Source organism: Choloepus didactylus, chromosome 5, assembly GCF_015220235.1.
Source record: "Choloepus didactylus isolate mChoDid1 chromosome 5, mChoDid1.pri, whole genome shotgun sequence".
Classification (NCBI taxonomy): domain Eukaryota; kingdom Metazoa; phylum Chordata; class Mammalia; order Pilosa; family Megalonychidae; genus Choloepus; species Choloepus didactylus.
The window spans coordinates 124,417,160-124,441,883 of record NC_051311.1 but is presented as its reverse complement, the minus strand read 5'-3'; the positions used below and the strand labels follow the sequence as shown (position 1 = coordinate 124,441,883).

Sequence of the window (24,724 nt, the reverse complement as noted above, 5' to 3'; positions counted from 1 at the left end):
GATGGAGCATGTGAGAATATAAGAGAGAGCCCCCAAGACACAAGCCACAGTCTTTGTATCACCTAAAATCAGGAGGGACATCCCATCTCATCTCTGTCAAATTCTAATCACTAAAGGGAGATTCTAAATCTATCCCACACTGAAGGGAGGGGAATTATACAAGGGCATGAATATCTGTAGGCAAGAATTGCTGTTGGCCATCCTAGAGATTACCTACCATAGCCAGTCCTCTGGACTACAATAATTCATACAATCTCTCCCGCATCTTAAACATACTCCCTTCTCCCAAGGTCTCCAAAAGTCTCATCACATTACATTTTCAGCTCAAAGTCTATTATCCCATCCCTGAATCAGGGAGCCATTTTAGAATCTGCCTACCATGACCACAAAGAGGCATGGAGGAATTTTCTGAGGTGATGAAACTGTTCAGCATTTTGATTGTGGTGTCAGTTATGCATCAGTATTTGTTTGTCAACTACCAAAAAGGATGCGTTTAACTGTATGTAAGACATACCATAAGAAAAAAAGAATGGAAACAAGTTAAACTCAGGAATGAAACACACACACAGACATATGAGCACACATTATTTTAATTTTGGCCTAACATATTGGATGATCAGCAATGAATTTATAAAATATATTTATACAAAGGGTCATTTTTGGAGCTGCTTATATTATCTAAAAGACTATAATAATATACCATATGCATGTATAATCCATAATTTGCTTACAGGATAATAAAAAGAGAGGGAAGCTTATTCTGAATAATATCTTTTTTTCCTCTTTAATATTTTCTTTCATTCCCTAGAATAGAAAATTTGCCAATTCAAGTATTAGGAAAGATGAACATATTTGTAAATGCATGATTAACTTTTTCTCATTTCTTTTACAAAAGAGCTATTGGGGTTTTCAGTTATCTATAAAATGCATTGTTATAATCCCTTTAGAAAATAATTTACTTCAAGTAAGCCATATATAGAGTGTGAAAAAAAATCCCATATCCCTTCTTATTTTTCACAATTCTGCAAAGTGACAGAGGTAAGGCAATAGGATCCAGTTACTGTACCCTGTTTATACAGCTGTACTTCATTTAATGAAGGCTTGTGTTTCACACAGGTTGTGATAGGAAGCAAATGCTTTTAAAACAACTAAAGAGACAGGTCTTTAACCTCCACCTTTGTGGATTCTTTGTTCCACTATTTAGCTTCTGTAGCAGTAAAAGGTAGTAGTTCAAATATATATTATTGTTGTCAAATTAAATCTCACTTGATTAGTTCATCCCCTTGAGAACTTGTTAGGTGGATACTTTAGGAGGAAAATTGTTAACTCCTGAAAGGCCCAACAAAATGGACAATATTTTTATTGATAATGAAGATTTGTAGGTAATACATAATGAAACATTTGCTAAAGGACATGATCTAAAGGGTAAATGGTGCTTAGATTACTTTAGGGCTTGTGAAACCCAGGGAGATTCATCAAAATCATTACCCCTTAATTAACAATATCTGAAGCTGTGAAGTCCCACATGATGTGAAGTCCCACACGATTCCTTCTATAGCCACATAGGTTCATTAATGAACCAGAGATTTAGGTTCTAGGTCATTTCAAAGACAATGCTTAGGTAGTTTTAGAGGTGATTATGTGAAGTAGTTCTCAATTGGGCAAGAACAATCTCCTTGATCTTGGGTAGAAATATAGTGTCATTCTTGGGAATGATTAAAACGATTAAAACATCAACCAATCAGGATATAAGTTATTTATTATCTGATGGTTATGGAAATACTTGCCCACTTGAAGGCAAATGACTTTAAGAGAAATGCCTTCTGACGGACTATGAATTCATAATTCTTTTCATAAGTTTCTCATTCTCACAGAGGTGTCCTCATATTTCTGAGTTATTCTTTGTTTACCAAGGCCAATTTGTGTTTGCAAATTTTGTTTGATAACTTCCTATACAGATTGTCCAGGTATCTTTCATTTCCTACATGAATGTCCAAAAAGGTCCCCAGATTGAAGAAAAACTATTATGCCATGGTTGGCATAAAACCCTGTAACAAATTATTCTGCTAAGTGTCATGTACTTTAACTATTAGTATATGGCGACTCAAAAGACCAACACCCTGGTATTTCCATACTCAGTGTTTTAGTTTGCTAATACTGCCAGAATGCAAAACACCAGAAATGGATTGGCTTTTATAAAAGGGGTTTTATTTGGTTACACAGTTACAGTCTTAAGGCCATAAAGTGTCCAAGGTAACACATCAGCAATCGGGTACCTTCCCTAGAGGATGACCAGTGGTGTCCGGAAAACCTCTGTTAGCTGGGAAGGCACGTGGCTGGTGTCTGCTCCAAAGTTCTGGTTTCAAAATGGCTTTCTCCCAGGACGTTCCTCTCTAGGCTGCAGTTCCTCAAAAATGTCACTCTCAGTTGCTCTTGGGGAGTTTTTCCTCTCTTGGCTTCTCTGGAGCAAAAGTCTGCTTTCAAACTGTCTCTCAGCTGCAGCTACTGTCTCTCAGCTGCAGCTACTCTCTCTCAGCTCCTGGGCATTCTTCAAAGTGTCACTCTTGGCTGTAGCTCCTCTTCAAAATGTTGCTCTCAGCTGCACTCCTGTGCTTTCTTCAAAACATCACTCACAGTTCCCTCTGCCTTTCAGCTCATTTATATGGCTCCACTGATCAAGGCCCACCCTGAATGGGTGGGGCCACGCCTCCATGGAAATATGTCATCAGAGTTATCACCTACAGTTGGGTGGGGCGCATTTCCATGCAAATCTAATCAGCACCAAAACATGTGCCCCACAAGACTGCATCAAAGAATATGGCTTTTTCTGGGGGACATAATACATTCAAACCAGCACACTCAGGTCCACTGTTCAGCTCCCATAATGCAATTCTAATAGATCTAATTTCTAATTTATACTGGCAGGGAGACAATGATAACATGACATGGTGAGTTTTCTCTCCTGAACAGGGAGCAAAAGACTAAAAATAAGTTATTTTAACTTAGAACACAGACCTTTTTGCTTGTTTTGTTTTGTTTTTAATTGGTAGGGTATAATGTGGGCCCATTCTATTCTGTTACATCTATTTAGGGAGTCATTACAGTGTGTATGAATTGTAAGACTAGCTTGAGAACAATCTGCATAATGCTTCCTGAAAATTAACTTTTTATTTCTTTTTTTTATTATGAGGACAAATAGTGACTAGGTGGGACAATTTTACAAATGGCATCGTATTCTCTGAAATATGGAGAGAATTATATCTAACCATCAGCTAATATATTTCTGTAATTAAAATGAACACTTGTATCTTAGGAAAAATATTCCTCTGCTTTGCCTCTTATTCCAAGTCTACTTAAATATTTTGATTTTTAGGCTACTCATAAAGGCCATTAGGAAAGAATATCATGTGATATTTCATTCTGAAATGCGTGTATCAATTTCTTCTTCCATAAGAGAGTTCTTCTTTAATTAGAAATATGTTATCACATACTGAAAAATCATCACTACCCACTGGCAGTATTGTTACAATATTATTACCAGTTAGCTTTTATGATCTGTCATATTGTAATATGTTAGCAAAGTGTAAATTTTGGCAGTCATTTCAGTTAGCTGGAGGCATTTAATTATGTCATATACACTATGCATATATATTGGCTATGTTTCAATTTTTTATTTGTTTATAGTTTACATCCTGCTTGCCTACAAACATGATTTGAGATGGCTTATTTTAATTATAATTATATTGGCTAGCTCTTTCAGAGATGTCCCAGATTTTTCTCCCCACTCAAGAGAGCAGCCTGTGTAACTGAAAATGGAAGTTTCTTTGTTCTAATTCTCATGGCTTGTTTCAAATTATGTGTTTTGCAGAGATTAATATTATGTGGGCCGGACACCAAACACACCACAGTTCTGAATACTACAACCTGTCGACAGCGCTGAGACAATCTGTCTTCCAGATATATACTTCCTGGGTAAGTTGTATGAAATTGAATAAATGTGATTATATGATTCTCAACTGTTTCTATTTCCTCCCAGTAAACTAATAGAAAGTATTGTACTAAAATGTTTCTTTCTCCTCTGTACAGCCATACCTACATGAAAAACACGGCGTTTTCCAAAAATCTTCTTTTCCCTTGATCCAAAACACGTTGAGTATATAGAAAGGTGAGAAAGTGGCTGCTGGTTTTTATTTACTGTCAGTTAGGAAGGTGATGTTTAGACAAATGATCTCAATTCAAATATCTGCAAACAGATATTTCACTAAAACTTTAAAAACTAGGTTTTAGAAGTTAATTCTCATTCCACATGCCCATGTAAAATCTATCTGAATCCTTTGCTTTGTGTAATCACATTAGGGCTATTAGTATGTTGCACAACAACAACTAAATATGTGTCTAAAATATCCTCACACAGGGAATTACAAAAATCATGGATAGCAGAAATAGCTTCTGGTTCTGAGGTTCTTCCTGACTCACTGGGCAACTTTGATCTACTGGTAACATCCTTCTTCTGTGATTGCCCCTATTTAGCTCTTCCTGAATATCCAAAATGCATGATGCTGAAATGGAATTTGAACAGTGAACCAAATGTCAGAGTCATCAACCCCTAAGGCTATTCAACCAAGAAATATTTATTACTCGTAAATTATAATGATCACTAATATTTTTACAGGTTTTTACAGTTTGCAATGTGCCTTTATTAGATACCATTTATTGAGTACTTTATATATGCTGGACAATCTTTGAAGATCTCTTTATGAATTAACTGAACTGGTGTTCATGACAACTTTAAAACACAGGTGTACTATTATAACTCACATTTTAAAAATGATGGAACTGAGCCCATAGTTCAGAGTCACACAACTAGTAAAGGGAAGAGAAGAAATTGAACCTATGCAGCCTGGCTCCTGGGCCCCTGATCTTAACCTCTATATTTTACTACATTCTCATCTATGTGTTTCTATATTGTTGCTTACTTACGTTGTTTCATTTGTTCCTCACAAATATGTCCATATCAGAGAACTGAAGATAACATAGGGTAATTGCAGTTAGTAAGTGGCAAAGCCAGGGACTTGCAACATGATGCTGCATGACCAATAGAAAGATATGAGGACATCTGTGCTAACCCAAACAGCATAGATAAAACATATTTATAAGCCAATGATGCAACAAATGCAAGACAGGTAGAAAAGAAGGAAATTTATTTTCAACTTCTCTAACTAGCTTGTACTTGAACTGTGGATGATTAAAGGGGAGAGAAAATACTGTCTCTTTCACAGCTGCATAATTCAAGTATGGACTAGAGTTCTAGACTCTTTTGAGGGGCAGAGGGACATGTCCACCCTCCCCTTAAGAAACAGCTGCATTAATACATATTTTTTTATTCTGTGAAAAACAAGCTGAATATATTGTTGACTAAAATAATAATTTTGAAAATCTTTACTGTCTCCTGACTTAATGTAGGTCTCTTTACATTAGGATAACTCCAATTACTGTTATTTCATTCTAGGGGCAGAAGTCCTCCTGGAAAGGATGGCTTGAAGCTGCCCCAGGGAAATCAATGCAGGCAAGGAACAAATTATCTGAGGGATTGCCACAGGAGAATTTTCATTATAGTGTCATGGATTTCAGGAATAGAAGAAATCTTGGAGGTTATATATTTAAATCAGCTATTTTAAAGATTGCAAAAAAAAAAGGATCTCAGAGGAATCCACTCTATCATGCAGGTTTGAAAACTGTTGGCTTGGAACTTGAATCCACATCTCTTGACTCCTGATTTAATTTGACCTCTGTCCTTGTTTCCAGTGAGCCACCCTGCACCACCTTTAAGTTAACGCATAGAGTTACAAATCAGTGACAATCTAAATGAAATGCAGTTTCACCTCTGTTTTAGTGCCAGAATGATTTCCTTTTTGAACCTTCTGTGCCCAAATGTGCAAAATAAGGTAAAGCACATTGGGAATGCACCTCCAGCTGCTAAATTTTTTGTTTGTTTATTTGGGGTTTGTGGGGTACAGATTGCAAGGTAGGGATTGTAGGTCAGCCTGGATTCTTTTTTTTTTTTTTTTAGTTATATTCACATACCATACATTTATCCACAGTGTACAATCAGTTGTTCATGGTATCATCATAAAGCTGTACATTTATCACCACAATCAGCACTTAAACATATTGATTACTACAAGAAAAATTGTTTTTTTTTTTAGCAATAAGAAAAAAATGATAAAAAGAAAAATAACATGTCATACAATACAATATACTAGTAAGGACAGCAAATAACACCACTACCAAGAATCTCATATTCTTCCCCTATATCCCCCTCTCATATACATTTAGCATTGGCATATTGCCTTTGTTACATTTAATGGAGGTATATTACAATGTTACTGTTGACCATAGACTCCAGTTTGCTTTGATTATGTTTTTTCCTGAGTACCATCCCCTTTTCAACTCTCTACATGGTTGACATTCATTTGCTTTCCCACATGCAAAAACATTTTTATATTTGTATATTTAGTAACAGTCATTGGCCACTCCAGTTTTTGCCACGTTATACAGTCCCAGTCTTTATCTTCTATCTTTACCTCTGGTATCATACATTCTCCTATCCCACCTCTTTCAGCTTTACTCACAGACATCTTTGTTCAGTGTACTTACAATACTGTGTTACCATCATACAGTATTATGCTATCTATTTCTGGATCTATGCAATCAGTCCTAAACATTCTGTAGTCCTTCAGCATCAAATGGCTGGTCTCTGCCCTCTTTCTATCTCCTGGTCGCCTGTGTTGTCAGCTTTTAACTCCCAAAGTTTGTTCATTAATGTCTGTTCATATTAGTGAGACCATACAGAATCTGTCCTTTTGTTTCTGGCTAACTTCACTCAACATAATGTCCTCAAGGTTCATCCACATTATTACATGATCCATGTCTTTGTTCTGTCTTACAGCTGCATAATATTCCATAATGTGTATATACCACAGTTTGTTTATCCACTCGTCCTTTGATGGACATTTGGGCTGTTTCCATCTCTTGGCAATTGTGAATAATGCTGCAGTAAACATAGGTTTGCAAATGTCTGTTCGTTTCTTAAGTTTCAGTTCCTCTGAGTATATACCTAGCAATGGAATAGCTGGGTCATATGGCAAATCTATATTTAGCTTCCTGAGGAACCTCCATACTGTCTTCCAGAGTAGTTGCACCATTCTACATTCCCACCAACAATGAATAAGTGTGCCTCTTTCTCCACATCCTCTCCAGCACTTGTCATTTTCTGTTTTTTGGATAATGGCCATTCTGGTAGGTGTGAGATGATAGCTCATTGTGGTTTTGATTTGCATTTCCTTAATAGCCAGTGAAGTTGAGCATTTATTTCATATGTTTTTGAACCATTTGTATTTCCTCTTCAGAAAAATGTCTGCTCATGTCTTTTGCCCATTTTTTAATTGGATTGTTTGTCTTTCTATTATTGAGATGCAGGATTCCTTTATATATTCGGGATATTAAACCCTTATCTGATATGTGGTTTCCAAATATTATCTCCCATTGCGTAGGTTGCCTTTTTACTTTTCTGACAAAGTCCTTTGATGTACAAAAGTGTTTAACTTTGAGGAGATCCCATTTGTCTACTTGTTCTTTGGTTGCTCGTGCCTTGGGTGTGAGGTCTAAGAAACCACCTCCTATCACAAGATCTTTAAGATATTGCCCTACATTTTCTTCTAAGAGTTTTATGGTCTTGGTGCTAATGTTTAGGTCTTTCATCCACTTTGAGTTAATTTTGGTATAAGGTGTGAGGTGGACATCCTCTTTCATTCAGCCTGGATTCTTGACAAGCATTTTTGGGTAACTTTAGAATATAGGATAGGTAGTTTAAGGGTCTGTGCTAGTTAATGTTCTGTAATAGGTCTTACTGGCCATTAAAATAAAAGAGTGAACTTAAGGTCTCTTCATTTTCTTTGAGTCTCTTGTAAGCGTTTCTTCATCAACACTGTTACATAAGGTATATAATTTGGCAGTTCCCAAGGTAACAATGTATTTTAGAATGAATAATAAATCAGTCATGTCTTGGACAAGAAAAGTGATTTGTGAAATACAAAGCAAAATTCAACTCACAGTGCATTTACTATGAAAATTGTGGTGGCATTCCTATCACTTAAAAAATAAAGATAATAATTCAAATGTCAAGAATCTATAACCATACTATTTGCATTTTGTACAAAATTTTAAGCCTCAATTTAAAGATTACCCATCCAAAGGGAGCAGCAATTGATGGAGTACCATTTCAAGTGAGACTAACTGACTACAGAGTGCAATATATGGTTTTACATGTCACTTCAACTTCATAAAATCCATTAATATAATGCCTTTCAGATATTTTCTTCACTCTGTAAATAATAAAATGTGACTAGACCCATGTATATATGTAATATATAACAGTGTCTGGATTAACATTTCAATTTTTTCCACATTTTGTAGCTCAAATAGCTGTATGCTAAAATTTAATATTAAAAACACAATTAAGTGCCCAAAGAACAAAATAATGGGGGTATGTCAGAGGGGCACAGAGACCAACCTGAAAGACCCTCCAAATGATCAAAGCTGGAAAAATTTGAGCAACAACGTACATATATACTATTAGATTATAACCTAAAGCATAAAATAAATGTCTTGAAGCACAGTCTATACCAATATAAATTACTAAGTAAATAAATAAATGGAGGAGAAGAGACAGATCTTCCTTAAAGACGAATTTCAAATAATTTAGGTAGATTCTCCCCCATCCCCTGCAGGAAATGGAGCTTCCCCCCACAGCCCTGTGAATGTAGGCTGTGCTTAGTGACTCCTTTCCAAAGACCCAAAGCCACTGTAGTTTATAATTACCCACGTCAGAACAAAAATTAGGACGAGCTGTCAGTCAGCAATAGACCTTTTTTACTGGGATCAATAGGGCATCATAAAGAGCAATGCATCAGCCAATGTTATTTTTAATTGACTGTTCCTCCAGAAGAATTCTTCATTTTTCCATTCTTAATCCCTCAATCCATTATCCACAGCTACCTTTCAAGAACAAAACTCTGATCAAGCTAAATTCCTTTATAGCTCAGAGAATTCAGATCTCTGCAAGATCTGGCCCCCTCTGCTGTCTCCAATCTCATCTGCCACATTCCTTCATACTCACCCCATCTCTAATTTAGCAATTTATCTTCAATTTTTTGAGTCTGCTTTGTTATAATTCCTTGAGGGTGTATTGTACATGCTGTTCTCTCTGCCTGGGAAAATCCTTTCCCTTTTCCTTTCTTTCAGATGCCTTCTTAATTATGCCCATGTCTCCTTTGTTCTCCCATAAAACTTTTGCTTATCTCTATTATAGTACTTACTGCTTTGCACTATTGTCTTTCATACTAGCCTGTAAACTTTAAGAGAAAGGGTCTAGGAATGTTGTATAAACTGCTATATCCCCTGTATATACAAAGTGTCAATGTTTAATAAATGTACATTACATGAATGTCTGAAAAAGTTTTATAGTTGTCAAAATAAATGTGGCAAAGGAAATAGTTTGCTAATTTACTTGGGTAAGGCTAATGAAACTGATAATGGTACAATGTGTGAAATAAATTAAATTTGTCATTCAGACATTTTGATTTATTAGATCCCTCAGAAAATAGAATATAAGGTGAATACCATTTACCTTTTGTGATAAACTATATTTTGGCATATTTGTTTCATATATGAAACTAGTACTGTTTGAGAAATAATAAGCTAACTACAATCGAAGAGCTGAGTATTTCTCTTAAAAAATGTATTAAATTCATAGGTAAAAGCACTCTGCTTTAATGACAGGAGTTGGATTAAATTCTTTTTTAGCTCTGAAATTTCTTTAAATCATTAAGATTATTTTGTAGTCTTGCATTGAAATTAACTTTTTTAATTAATAAAATATATTTATATCATGTTAGCAATTTTAAAAGAGGTAAATTTTACCCACCATCAGAGGGGTGAAACATAGTCATAACATAAAATGCTAAAAAAAATTTATCACTGTAAGTTAAATAATATGTGAATATATGATTGTATTATTTTGTAACATAATAATTTAAATATATATTTGGTATATTCAGGAGATAATAAAACACAATTGCCTAGGAATAAGTAAGCCTGGGTCCCAGGTTTCAGTTCAGTTATTAACTAGCTTTGTCACCAGGAACAAATAAATTAATTCCTCCGTCTCAGTTAATACATAAAACGGGGCTCTTAATATTTGCTCTGCCTTCTATTGTGGTCATTTTGAGGATCACCTTAAATAATGAGTATGTAAATTCTTTGATGTATGTCAGGTATTATTCATATGTAAGATACTGTTTTTATATTGAATATAAAAGTGCAGAGGCACCTTTAATGAAATCTTAGATCTTTTTATTACATAATACTCACTGCCAAACTACATAAGCAAAGTCTGTTTTTCAAATTGCTGGAGTAGGAGTGATATAAAGACAAATGTGAACAAATAAAGACATAAGAAACTATCAACTTTGATGTAATGCAATTGAATACACTAGGGATAAAATTCCCATAACTCTGTGTCACAGAAGGAAAGCATGCCTTGAACTCTCCATGAAATAAAGAAACAAAACTTCTCTGAGGACCTTGTCTCAGAACTCCAAGGCATCCCATTCAAAGACAGCTAAAAAGACAAAGTTTACATCCAGATAAATAAATGAGACCCTTTGCCAGATTGAGTTTTTATCAGTCTTAGAGCCTCAATTCTATTCTGAAGTTTACCAGGTCATTTTAAAATTTTTTAAAAATAAAATTATTCTCTGATTTTTGATACTTTAGAGAAATCTGATAGTCATTTGCAATCCTTATAATGAAGGGTATACAAGGGAAAGGAAATTGAGGAACTCTAAATAAAGCAGTATTATCTTATCCCTTTTTAAAATGTACAACTGGCTAAAATATTCAACCCTCTTTACAGGTTATTGTTTTGAGAAATGCACCCACTCATTTGTTTGCCTGGCAGGATCAGTCACCCTAGCAGAGCTCAGGGATACAAAAATAAGAAACACGTGGATTTCTGTCACAAGGCACTCGTTTTTTTTCTTGAAGGGGGACAAGCAGGTAAATAGCTAATGGCAATACAAGATAGTGGAATTTTAGAAAGAGGTGTTTGCACTGAGGACCAGAGAGGATGATAGAAAGTGGATGAACCAAATCGTTAAGAAGAATATAATTTTGCCATGAATGAATGAATGAATGAATGAGGTTGGAAATGGAATATTGGACTAGAAGGCCAATGTCTATGAAAGCAGAAAATTATGGTATATTTAGGGAATGGCAAGTAAAATGTATGGCATGAGTATGACTAGAATATTGGATGTGTGAGAGGGTGGAATGGGGAAAGGGGAAATTAATAAGAACAGAGAAATAGATTGGAAATCTAGGCCTAGGTTATTTAAAATGTGGTCTCTTTAAAAAGAGACACAAACATTTCAAACATTTACGAGGATGTGTTTTAAGGACAGAAATTAGTATTCTCTATCACAATACTAATTGTAGACTTGAGGGATGTGGGACAGGAACTTAATTCTTCAATCTTTAGTTTCCCAATTGTGAAGGGAAATAGGCATTTTGATTTTTTTCTCTCAATTCATTTTATAAAAATAATGAAGATCCTATAAATGTTGACATTACTAATGTTAGACTATTTTGAGCTACTAAAATATAAGTGAATCCTAGAGCTCAGTGGAAATTTTATCATTTTTTCAAAGTAATTACACACCTAAAGTTCAACCATTTTGCTTATTGCTTAGCAGCTTTCTCAGTTCAACCTCGTAGTTAACTCTCCTCCCTCACCCCTTGAGTTTTCTCCCAGCTTGGCATCCCTTCATGGGTTCACTTCCTATCTCATCCAACCTAAGATGCTCAAGTTCCATGACTTTCTGGCAAGCACAGACTGTCCACATCATTTTGTTATTGCTGCCTTAAAATCCCCAAGTTGTACATGAATCCAGTCATCTGCCTTCTCAACTCCCACATCCAAGCTGCTGATGCTCGGGATGTCCTCCAGCACCAGCTGGCCAATATGGTGGCCCTCTGTGAATGGCTTCCAGACACAGCTGAGTCCTCAACCATGCTCACCAAGCTGTAAACATAAGCCTGCTCCATTTCCTCCTCCCTACCTTGTAGATGACTTTCTGGAATTTAGCAGTCTCCCAAAGATTTCCTCTCCACTGCTGCCCCTTTCTGTCAGCCAATAAGCCTATTTAAAACATCATTGAAAAATATGAGATTTTCAGGTGTGTCTGCTCTCTACTTCTTGCTCACATATCTTCATTAAGACTTGTGAATAAGTGCACATGTTTTAAGAAATGCAAGAAAGGATTTAAGAAATACTCGGCTTATAGGAAATGTTCCCTGCTTTTTGGCAGGTCTCATCTTTGATTTGGTGACATTGCTCTCACCCTATTTCCTATCTTGGCATTTGTCCCTCTTCCTCTCAACTGGCTCCTTCTGAATAAGTCACAAATATATTCAAGTCTCTCACATCTTAAAAAATAAACACACAAAATCTCCTTTAATATCCTAGTGTTTTATTCAAGAAATACCTGCAACTCTCTCCTTTGTTAAGAGGAAAAGAGAGAAATACATAACCCCTACCTCGATTTCATTATCTCCTCTGACTGACTCTTTTACTTACTTAGATTTGGATTCAAGGTTTCTTGCTCCTCTGATCCATACTTTCAAATCCAGCATCGTTATTCAATGCCTGTCTTACTTAAACTTTCATTGGAGGACATCTATTCTTGCCTTCTTAAAAACCTGTCTCTTCACCCAGGGGAGTGAATCTCCCTGGCAACATGGAATATGACTCCCGGGGAGGAATGTAGACCCGGCATCGTGGGATGGAGAACATCTTCTTGACCAAAAGGGGGATGTGAAAGGAAATGAAATAAGCTTCAGTGGCAGAGAGATTCCAAAAGGAGCTGAGAGGTCACTCTGGTGGGCACTCTTACGCACAATTTAGACAACCCTTTTTAGGTTCTAAAGAATTGGGGTAGCTGGTGGTGGATACCTGAAACTATCAAACTACAACCCAGAACCCATGAATCTTGAAGACAATTGTATAAAAATGTGGCTTATGAGGGGGGACAGTGGGATTGGGGGGGCCATAGGGATCACACTCCTGTTTGTCTAGTTTGTGGATGGATGAGTGGAAAGGTGGGGGAAGGAAACAAACAAACAAACAAACAGACAAGGGTGCCCAGTGTTCTTTTTTACTTTAGTTGCTCTTTTTCACTTTAATTATTATTCTGGTTATTTTTGTGTGTGTGGTAATGAGGGTGTCGGGGATTGATTTTGGTGATGAATGTACAACTATGTAATGGTACTGTGAACAATCGAATGTACGATTTGTTTTGTATGACTGCGTGGTATGTGAATATATCTCAATAAAATGAAGAAAAACAAAAACAAAAACAAAAACAAAAACCTGTCTCTTGTCTCTGATAGCACCAAATACTGGATCTTTCTCACCTCTGAGACTGCTCTGTTTCAGCATAATTTGCTTCCATCTTATGGCATCTTTGGCCATTCTTTTCCCACCATGGGCACATCCATCAGTTCAAATGCAATTGATATGTATGTGACACTTATTCCTGCAAATTCAACCCAGACTGCTTCCTGATTCCAGTCACAGAGTTCCAACTGCTCAGCAGTTCCCATGGTATATACCTCAAGAACTCAAATGCACCATTCCCCAAGTTCAACTTTATAACCTATATTTCCTCCTTTTCCCCTGTCGTGGCGAACCATATCACCCAACAGACAACCGTCCAAGCCAGAAATCTGGCTGTCGTCTGATACTCCTCTATCCGTCTCCACTCCTAGATCTAAATATCTCCCCAATCCTTAATTCTCTTTACCTATTCCCCTTCTCTCTCCCCATGGCTGCTCCTTTGATTAAAAGTGCATAATTTTTCCCCGGGCTATTGCAAACTTGTTTTTACATTCCTCATGTGCTTAAAAATCACTAATGATTCCTTCCTGCCCTAGAATAAATTCAGTCTTCTTAAAATGGCATTAAAAGATGCCACCTCTCTGATTTTACCTTTTGTTGTTATTGTTGTTGGGGGAGTCACAAACCCACTTGAGACACCCTGATGCAAGCTATTGATCATTTTTTCAGAAAAATGTGCACATGTCCCCATGCATATAAGCACACATTGTTGTAGTGTTGTTAGGGGGTGCCCATCTTCCAGTTCAAACTGTTGCCACACCACTTTCCAACAAATGCCAAAGTATTTATAGTTTTCTCTAAATACCATGTTTCTTCTTGCTTCATGATAACACCTCCACACAACTTGTGCCTGTCCCATTCACTTGGTGAGCAAACTAAAATCCACTCACCATCTATCTCTTAGCGGAGAAGTTGCTTCTAGGCTTATCCTCATTCAATCCTACCACATATAGGTCTAGGTTTTCTCTCCTTAATGATCCTATAAATAGACATCTATACTTCTATAATCTGATTATAAAATAACCTAAGGTAGACAGGGTAATTTAAGGGTAACAGCTCCCAGAATCATAATTACGTGGGCTTGGCTGCATGGAAGAAATGGACATATTTGGTAAAAATTATAGTGTACCCTGACTGAGCTGCTGAGCAGTACCCTGAGTTTAAGGAGACATTTCTTCTGTCAAGTTGGTGTCATTTGAGATTTTACAATGGAAGTGGCATTCAAATTGGTTTTAAAAGCAGTAGAGGATTTGGGAATGCAGAGATAGGGGACAAAGAGGAAGATGAGTGAGAGTTCTCATTCCTGGACCAAATTTACTAACCTGCTCCTAATCTTAGAAATTTAGAAACTTGATTATAATTAGATTCTATTCATAGCACTGTAGCAACCACAAGAAATTAACTTCTATGTGACTCATGTGAATTGGTTCCTGACCTATATCTTTATTACTCATTAGAAATGTGATTTTTTAGAATTCATTTTAAGCTCAATTTTCCAATTGTCAGTTCATCATTATATTTACTGATTTATAAGATTTGAGACATTGTTTCATAAAATGTGTTTTTAGGAAGCCTAATCTTATAGGAAATTCAGGACAGTATTCTATTGTTTAATAGGCTTGTGAGTCTTGTTATCATGGTAAAGGCTCTGAGTTGTCCAGCAATAAAGAAAACTTGGTTAACGCAACAAGTCACAACTTATTTGAATCCAGGAACAATTGTTTCATAATGCCCATTATTACCTCCAGGGACTATTTCTTCACACTTTGGGACATTGTAATGAATTTTAAATATTTACCTTATATGTACTCTCTTTCCAAGCAGAATTATTTATTAAGCAATTAGGATAAATTGTTTTATATTTTTGCTCACATCTCAAAGAGGAGATTCCAAAACGTTTCTTGACTTAAAGTACTTAAATGATAGGCCATATATGTGCTGCAAATATTTTTACTAATATTTTGAGAGAATCATTTTAATGTGTTACAAAAAAAATCAAATCAGAGTATCACAGATATTTTGGAAACAAAAAAAAAGGACAGCTAGATTTCAAATGATTTTCCCTTTCATATTTCACTTGAGGAAACTGAAGCTTAGAGAAGTTAAAGAACTTACTGAAATTACTTAAGGAGTCTGTGGTGGAACTAGGGGTTAAAAATGAATCTCTTGGATACTCTTTTTTGCTTGCTAATCTAATCCATTGCTTAATAATACATTTATAAACAATAAAAATGACCCTGCTTGTCATTACAGTTCAATCTTTCCATGACTTAAGTTTAGAACAAAAATTAGAAGGCTTTATGTAAATGCCCCAATTTCACACGCATAATCATAACTAAAATTGTTGAAATTGCATTGAGGAAGAAAAGCTTTAAAATAATTTAGAAAAAATAATAATTTTCAGAAGATACATTTTTAAAATACCTAGTCTTTTAGAAATATGGACTCTACAGAATTGGGAAGATTCCTTTTATTCTTATGTGGTTATTTAATTTTTCATTTAATAAAATGTTTACTTCCAGCATGAAACCACTCTCAGGGATCAAAGTCATTAGGAAAACACAGCAGATTGTGTTTATTAGTTGATTCTAACCAGTTCTGCAGTTTAAGCATAAGTTGTTTTTCCAAGGCAGAGGCATTTCCATCTGTTAGGAAATATGGACCTTTACAATTTGTTTCCACAATAACACAATATCATACCTACTTCCTTGATAATTTTTTAAAGAAAATTTTAGGAGATACGATACATTCAACCAACCATATAAAAACAAGTTTAAAAGGGGAAATATATTATTTTCTCCTCTCCTCTCCTGTGTCAGATCATTTTCTTTTATTATATTTTTATTATTGAAAATGCCAGGTAAAACTGTCAAGGTATAAAGACATATGCACCTACATTTCTTTTAGTTGAAGAAAGTCAGAATTTTTGTGGAAAAAAAAAAAGAACCCCTATACTTCCAGAAAGCACATCCAACCTTTTTGAGATTAATAAAAACACACACCGCATATGTTGTTTTTCTTGCACAATATTAAATGTGAAATAGAAGTCCAGTGGACTTAGCTCTGACTTGTCTGCTACTTCAGCATTGTGTGGAAAATTAATGTTACAAAGACAAATATGACAGCAAAATATACAGAATAAGGTATATTTACTGAAGAAGTAGACACAGAACATTGGGCCATTAATATCATATATCTTTATGTTGCAAAATCATATGTGCAAATTTTAATATTTTTTTTTATCCTTCAGATTTTCTACTGTCCCTTGGCCCTCTTCATTCCGCCTTCAGTATATGCTGTTCATCTTCAGTTCAATCTCCTCTACCAATTTTGGATCCACACAGAGGTAAATTTCTGTTTTGTTGTTTTATTAATTTTATACCTAAATAGTTAGCCTGAAGCAATGTCCTGGAAATCCACTAGCAGCTGATTTATTGTGTAAGAAAAATCTTCGTCTGCCTTCTTTAAGGAGAAACATCTGTTCATTTTTATTCCTTTTAACTGAATATATATGGCAAAGTTTATAAGAAGCAATGAGGCCAGTTGGTCTCAATTAAATAAAACAATTTTTTGAACTATTAAGTACCAAAACATTTTAATAATATATTTAATAAAATATCCTCCTGTATTGCAGTTTATTAAACATTGATTACCAAAAGATAATGAAATTCATTTCATTTTAGAGACAGAAATTTAAATCATACACACACACACACACACACACACACACACACACACACAGAATCTCACAGTGAGAACTCCTTGAAAAAAGTTTAATGATTACAGAAATTATCCAAATATCTTTTGATTGAAAATGTCACTTAAATTATAGACTTTAGGTTTTGTTTATTACCTTATTAAAAGGTATTCAATGTAATTATTCTTTGGTGTTTATTGTCCCAGCAAACTGAAGAAATATAATTTTGGGGTCTTGTGTTGCATCTCAAAACCACAACTTGAATGTATCACATTAAGTATGTGATTGGTTTCTGAACTATTACACTAATCCAGTTGTTAAATATCAAAAAATCACAGACCCAGAAAAAATCTTATCCATATGAAAATACTATCAAGCATTTGGTATTTATTGGAAACTTTTGAAGTTACTACAGCAAGCACACTGACAGGTGCTGAGATTGGTTGCACAATACTGCAAATCACAGCCACGTAAGATGCCAAATCTCAAAACAGCAAAGTGCATTATTACATTAATCTGCATTTATTTCATACCACTGATATCTCTTGGAATAGAGACTGTTACCGTGACTTTGCATGTATGTGACATTATGTGACGATCTGTCATGAAATGCTATTGTGTTTATGATAGTTGACATACATCAAACAGTCAATACCACGACCATCTGAAAGAGTTGTTGAGGCCAATTCTGACTCTAGAGGTCAAAGACCAAATTTGTTTAAATCAGTAGGGGGAAGCTTTCTGATGATTTACATGGACGGGTTAAAGGAGAATTACATTTTTTATAGCAGCTCTGCCCCAGGTCATGCTCCTTGTAGGGTCAGGTATTAGCCTGGATGCAGAACAGTGGTGCCTAAATAACTTCCGCTTTTTCCCATGTATGAGTCAGGGCTTGAGTTCCAACCCAAGACCTAAATGGGGGTGGAAGAAAGCTCATTTCTTTGGAGCTCACAGCCTTCAGGTGGCTACAGGCCCAACTTGAAAACAATGCATTAGTGCTTCTCACTTCTGTTCTGTTTCACATTTCAGAAAAGTGCTTTACCATGCATAGTTACTATAATTAAGCTGCATGAGAGGCAGGAGCACATTTCTGAAATCGTGGTTTGGATTTTGAAATTTTAAGTAATATTATTAGCTGAAAATATATTTCTGAGATGTTTCACAGCTGTGTGTTTGATTGCATTAGTTTATTATATAGGACATACTCCCATTTGTTTACTCATAATAGAATTATTCAGGAAGTAGATCTAAGAGATTGTTAACTGTGGCTGCTTCTGTAGAGAGGGGCAAATGGAACCGAGAACTGGAGTATGGAGAAGACTTAATCGTTGTTTTTCAAAATTCTTTTTACCATGTGCTTGTCCTACTTTTTCAATAAAAATTTAAAACACATTAGATTAAGAAGTGAAAAATAAAAACTGAAAACAATTGCTTTCAGTCTGGAGAAATACTTGTTTTATAACTGTAAAATATGTTAAGCTCTTCAGGCAACTTGGGGACTGTTTAGTCTCAGGCATCATACTTGGATTTTTATTAACAGAAACAACAGATGACTGGTAGGCATGACAATATCAAGAGCCCTCTAGATTCCTGACTGGCAGTTTGATCCTTACAGTTGCTTCATTTCTGCTAACATCCATAAAGATCATTTCTTTTAGTAAAGGCAGTCTGACCTTAAGGAGGTTGCGGTTTTCTAAAAGTGAAGAAGAGTTACTTCTTTGTCAATCAGGTTAGAATGAGAGGTAAAATAACACATTTTTGAAAGACTGTATGTAAGAGGGAAAATGGTCACAAAACAAACTGAATAGTTCATTGTAATTCAATTTCTTGTACTGAATTATTTTGATGAAGGAACTAATAGTTTATTCCCATACTCTTTTTTGAAAGTTTACAACATTCTATTTCAAACTATACTCTGTTGCTTAATTTTTGTGACTAAATATTTCTTGTTTTTTTGTTCATTGATGTACAGTATCTGTAGCACATATTCAGTTATACTTTTTTCATGAATTTACTAAATGGCAGTAAGAAAACCATTTTATTTTGTAGATGTTTTAAACTTAATAAATAACTGAAATACATTAATTGCTTATTTTTGTGAGATAGGTGACATTTGGGTGTTAGCCAAGTTTACACAGTTCAGTAATAATAGTAACACCACCGATTATTTTCGATTTATCTTAAATTTACCGTCATACTATTCATGTACATATCTCATTATACTTTGAAATAGGAATGCCGTCACAAAAAAATCCCTTAATTCTTTAGTACTGAAGATGTGATTCATATGAGTCAATGATTTTTATACTGCTAGAAACCTCTCAATGGAAGACTAAGCAATCTCGTATATACTGCCATGGATACACCTCCAAAATAAATCAAGGTTCATAACAGAATATATTGCATACTAATATTTGTATTAGAAAAGAGAATACAACCATATATTTTAAATGTTTATATACGTATAAGATGCACCTAGATGAGCATATGGGTAGCTAAGTATTTTTCTGTGAGAGGAGTATTTGGGGTATCTGGGAATTAAAGGTCAGAAAAAGAAATTGACATTGATTTTACCCATTCTAATGCAGGTAAAAGAGTCATCACTTTGTGGTATTATTTCTCTAATAACTAATGACATTGAACAGCATTTCACATACTATTGGACATTGATATATTTCCTTTCATGAAGTATCTTTCAAGGCTTTTGACTATTTTTGAACTGGATTATTTGCTTTTTAATTATTGATTTGCTGGAGTTCTTTTAAGATAAATGTTTTTAAAATATGTTCCCTTTGTTTGCAGCATGCCTTTATATTTTCCTACTGGTGACTTTTCATGATCAGAAATACAGAATTTTGAAGTGAAATTTATCTTTATTTTGCATGGCTAGTGGTTTTGTAAAATTTTTTCTAAGAAATCTGACTAAACTCTCAAAGATATTTATTCCTTTAGGGTTTCTTCTAGAACCTTTTTAGTTTTAACATTTACCTTTAGGTCTATGTTATGCTTGAATTCACTTTTGTATATGATATTCGGTAGGGGGTCAACATTCATTATGTCTATGTCCACATCCATTCCTCACTCCAGTACCATTTATTGTGAAGACTTCCCCTTTTCCTATGAATTACCTTGGTGCCTTTGTTGAAAAGAAATTGACCTTAGATGGTTTGATCCATTTTTTGGACTTCTATTTCCTTCAATTTATTCATCGTCTTTCCTCACATAAATTCCTTACTTTATTCATTACTGTAACTTTATAGGACAAATTGATAGTACAATTTGTTCTCTCTCTCTCTCTCTCTCTCTCTCTCTCTCTATCTCTCTCCCCATAGATAGATAGACAGACATAGATATATATGTGTGTTTTATATATAGAGAGAGGTATAGATATATGTGTGTGTATATATATACACATAGTGATTACTCTAGGGATTATGATATATGCTTGAAACTTATCACATTCTACTATGAATTAAAACACATACCATTTATCATAAATGTGAGACTCTTATAGCGATATAATTCTATATGTTCTCCCAACATTTTGGCTAGTGTTCTCACATATATCATTTCTTCATGTGTCATAAATCACCAAATACTATTTTTATTATTAGTGCTTTAAACAATCATTTTTAAAGAAATCAAGAAAACAAAAAAATTATATTTTCCCAAACATTTGCCCTCCTCCTATTCTTCATTCTTTTCTTTAAATCAAAGCTTCCACCTGATAGTATTTCCCTTCATTCTGAAGAACTCACTTTGGCATCTTCTGTAACGTGGTCTATAGCAACAAATTACCAAATAAATTAGTTTTTATTTATCTGAAAATGTCTTTATTTTTCCCTTTATATTGAAGGATTTTTTTCTGGATATAAAATTCTCAGTTTCTATTTCTTTGTTGCTAATTTTTCAGCACTTTCTTTCAGCAACTTTCAGAGGTTTCATCTATTGCCTATGAGCCTCCATTATTTTTGAAAAGTCAACTGATATTTCTAACATTGTTATTCTGTCTATAATGTATCTTTTCCCTGCTAGATGTTTACAAAGGATTTTCACTTCATTTTTGATTTTCAGCAGTTTGACTACTATGTGCCAATGTGTACAATTGTATCAATGGGTAATAGTGGCTATTGATTTCTCTATTTATTCACTTATCCTTTCACCTGCTCTCTGCAATCTTTAATTCACTGGATTTCTAGCATCATATATTGTACTTTTAGTTTTAGAATTTCTGTTTGTTTAGTTTTCATTTCTTTGCTGAGATCCCATCAGTCATCATGAGCATCTTTTTCTTTAAGTCTTTAAATATATTTATAACAATTAGTTTTATATACTTATCTGCTAATTCATTGGAATACTAGGTCATGTGTAAGTCTAATTCAATTGTCTATTTTTAATTGATTATGAATCATGTTCTCTTTTCTTTGTATGTCTAGTAACTTTTTACATTATTCCCATATACCAATCTTTCTTTATGATTAATGTGTTGGAAGGACCGTAGATTCTCCAGTTATATTTCTCTAAACAGTTTCTATTTTTATGCTAGAAGGCAGTGAAATTATTGGCTAACAATTTTGAATTTTTGGAAGTTTTGTTTTATACTTTGTTAGGGCACATCTCTTTTGGCATTGTCTTTAGTCCTATGGTGTATTTCTTATCCTTGGTGGTCTTTAATCCTAGGGCAAGACCTTAGCTTTCCAGATTTTTTGTTGTTGTTGTTTTGTCTTTTTTGTTTTTTTGTTTTTTTTTTAGCTCTAATGGAATGACTTACGTGGTTTCATAGCCTCTAATTTGAACTTGAGGACATGAACTCTAATGTCTCTCTCACCAGTAACAGGCAGTAGGTAAAATCTCTGCTCTGGAATTTTCTAGGGTTTTGCCTTCCTAAGTTTTTGCTGGGTTATTGAATTCTGGCCCCATGCATGAGCAATTTAGGAGTCAGCCAAAATTTGAAAATGGTGTCTATGCAGGTATTGTAGTCCCCTATTCTGTTTCCTTCCTTTCTGGATTTTCCCTTTCAATTTCTGTTCACTCTTGCTTCCCTCAACTTTGTCCTCTGACACCCAACCTAACAAGACTGGCACTTGCTTTTGATCTCTACTCCTTTTCTCCTTACAATCAGAATATGCCTCAGGGTAGCCATTCTATTAGAGAGGTACTAGGCCAAGTATATCCACCAAGCACAAAAACTGCCTTCAGTGATATAATTGACAGGCTATGGTTTTTTCTTCCCTCCAGCAACACTCTATATTCGAACAACTCTCCCAATCAGATCTTTTCTCTGGAGACATATTTATGTTAGATATATATAGTAAGGATCAACAGAAATTAGAGTACAGGGGAACTAGAGGGATACAATGTTCAAAATCAGAAAGCATAAGCAATAAGTGGTAGAACTATGAAGTACTATAGCCCAGGAGCCAATATAAACCGGAAGTTAACAGAAACCAGAAGATAGACAGAATAGAAAGAAGTTACTCTAAGAAGGCAGTAGAACCAATCGAGTGGTAGGAACATGGGCAGAGATTTAGGAGATCTGACTTCTGAGGAGACAACTAATAGAGTGTTTTACTTATTGCCCTTTAGTACCCAATAACAGAGTTTCATGGAAATCTGGGAGCATTTTTCTATCCTTCAAAATCTTGGAGTCTACTCAAGACACAGTCATGTATAAATACTTAGTATTAAGGAACTATACTCCTTTTATTCTATTTTTAAAATAATCCAGTGAGAAAAAAATAAAATGCAAAATATTTTTTACTTGAATTTCAGATCATGAGAAATGTTTAGTATAGTTTATCTCAAGTTTCTACAGGGATTATTTTGCCCTTTGTGTTCATGGGTAAAGAAAAATGATACACAGGAAGACATTTTGAATATTTCACATATGGTGATTATAAAACCTTAAATATGAATAAAAGAAACACATCTAGTAAACTCAAGTGCTTTAAAAAAAAACACGATAAATTACAAATAAGTAGTAAAATAGACATAATGTAAACTGGGTCTTTCCCTTGGTAGGCAGTGAAATTAAATCTCCTGGGTTTGAATTCTGACTTCATTAGTTACTAGCACTATGAACTTGGTCAATTTACTTTACCTTTCTGTGCCTCAGTTTGCTTATATGTAAAATGAGATTGATGGGAAGTCGTGGAAGCTCAGCTGCCATCTTCCCGCCCAGATCTACCCCTGTCCTTTTCTTTAGTGCAGATGTTTCAATATGTTTCCATTTCCCAGCCCGGGTGAGATATTTGGTCTAATGGAATGGCCTGGGCCTGAAGGTACCTTGAACCCAAAACTGGGAACAAGCAGCTCTAGCTGCTTGTCAGGGTGGGAACTCTGCCCAAAGATTGCTTGATACATTATTATTGCCTCAAGCAAAATGTATCAGCCAGCCTTTGTGCAGAATGCAGGTGTATAATTACCTCACACTTGGGCAGCACAGGTGTCTCCCATCTCTGACATGAAGCAGGGCACAAGGAGCAACCATCCACCAACCCTTACCAGCGCCGTCAGCCTCCCTGGGGGAACTGGTCATAATGGGATCTCTTTCCCCTTTCTTTTGGATGCGTTGTGCTGTGTAAGTAATAAAGTGGTCATTTACTGAGACTCATGTACCCAAGTCTGCATTCCCAGATTCACTGCATAGCAACTTGCTCCACAGAGATTAATAATAATCTAGCATTGCTGTTGAGGATTAAAAAGATAGTTCCTGTAGATAGCTTAGAACAGTACTTCATATGTAGAAAGTACAAAAAATGTTTTCATCATTATTTTGTTGTTATTGGTATATTTTGCAGTCCCTAGATATCTATTTTATTGCATGTCATTTATTAACCATTTCTAGACTTCATTGTTAATTATCATGTATATATTTTGTGACCTATAATTTTAACACAATCCATATTTTTGCTTAATATGTACCAAGATGATTAAATATAGATGGTGTGCCAGTTTGGATGTATTATGTCCCCCAAAATGCCATGTTCTTTTGATGCAGTCTTGTGTGGGCAGAAGTATTACTGTTGATTAGGTTGGAATCTTTGGATTAAGTTGTTCCCATGGAGATGCAACTCACCTAACTGTAGGTGATAACTGATTGAATTATTTCCATGGAGGTGTGGTCCCACCCACTCAGTGTGGGTTTTGATTTAATCACTGGAATCCTTTAAAATGCTGGCACAGACACAGATGCTAGCAGGCTTAGCTCAGAGATGCTTGGAGTGCTGGATCCCTGACTTTGGATGCAGCCAAGAGAGACATTTTGAAGATGGCCATTGACAGTAGACTTTTGCTACTCCAGAGTTTGCCTGAGAGAAACTAAGAGAACAACCCAGATGCCTAGAAAGAAACATTCTGGGAGAAAGCCATTTTGAAACCAGAACTCCAGAGCAGATGTCAGCTAACAGAGGTTTTTCGGACATCAATGGTCATCCTTCAGTGAAGGTACCCTGTTGTTGATGCCTTACCTTGGAAACTTTATGGCATCAAGACTGTAACTTTGTAACCAA

At 35.2% G+C, this 24,724-nt stretch overlaps 1 protein-coding gene across 1 annotated transcript in view; it reads left to right on the top strand.

Moving 5' to 3' along the window:
* MEOX2 (mesenchyme homeobox 2) overlaps window positions 1–24,724 on the top strand; it is a 492,584-nt gene that overhangs the window by 279,060 nt on the left and 188,800 nt on the right. The window contains exons 6-7 of the mRNA XM_037836821.1: window positions 3,869–3,972; window positions 16,767–16,862. Coding sequence (XP_037692749.1) covers window positions 3,869–3,972; window positions 16,767–16,862 — 200 coding nt within the window. The remainder of the gene's footprint in view (window positions 1–3,868; window positions 3,973–16,766; window positions 16,863–24,724) is intronic.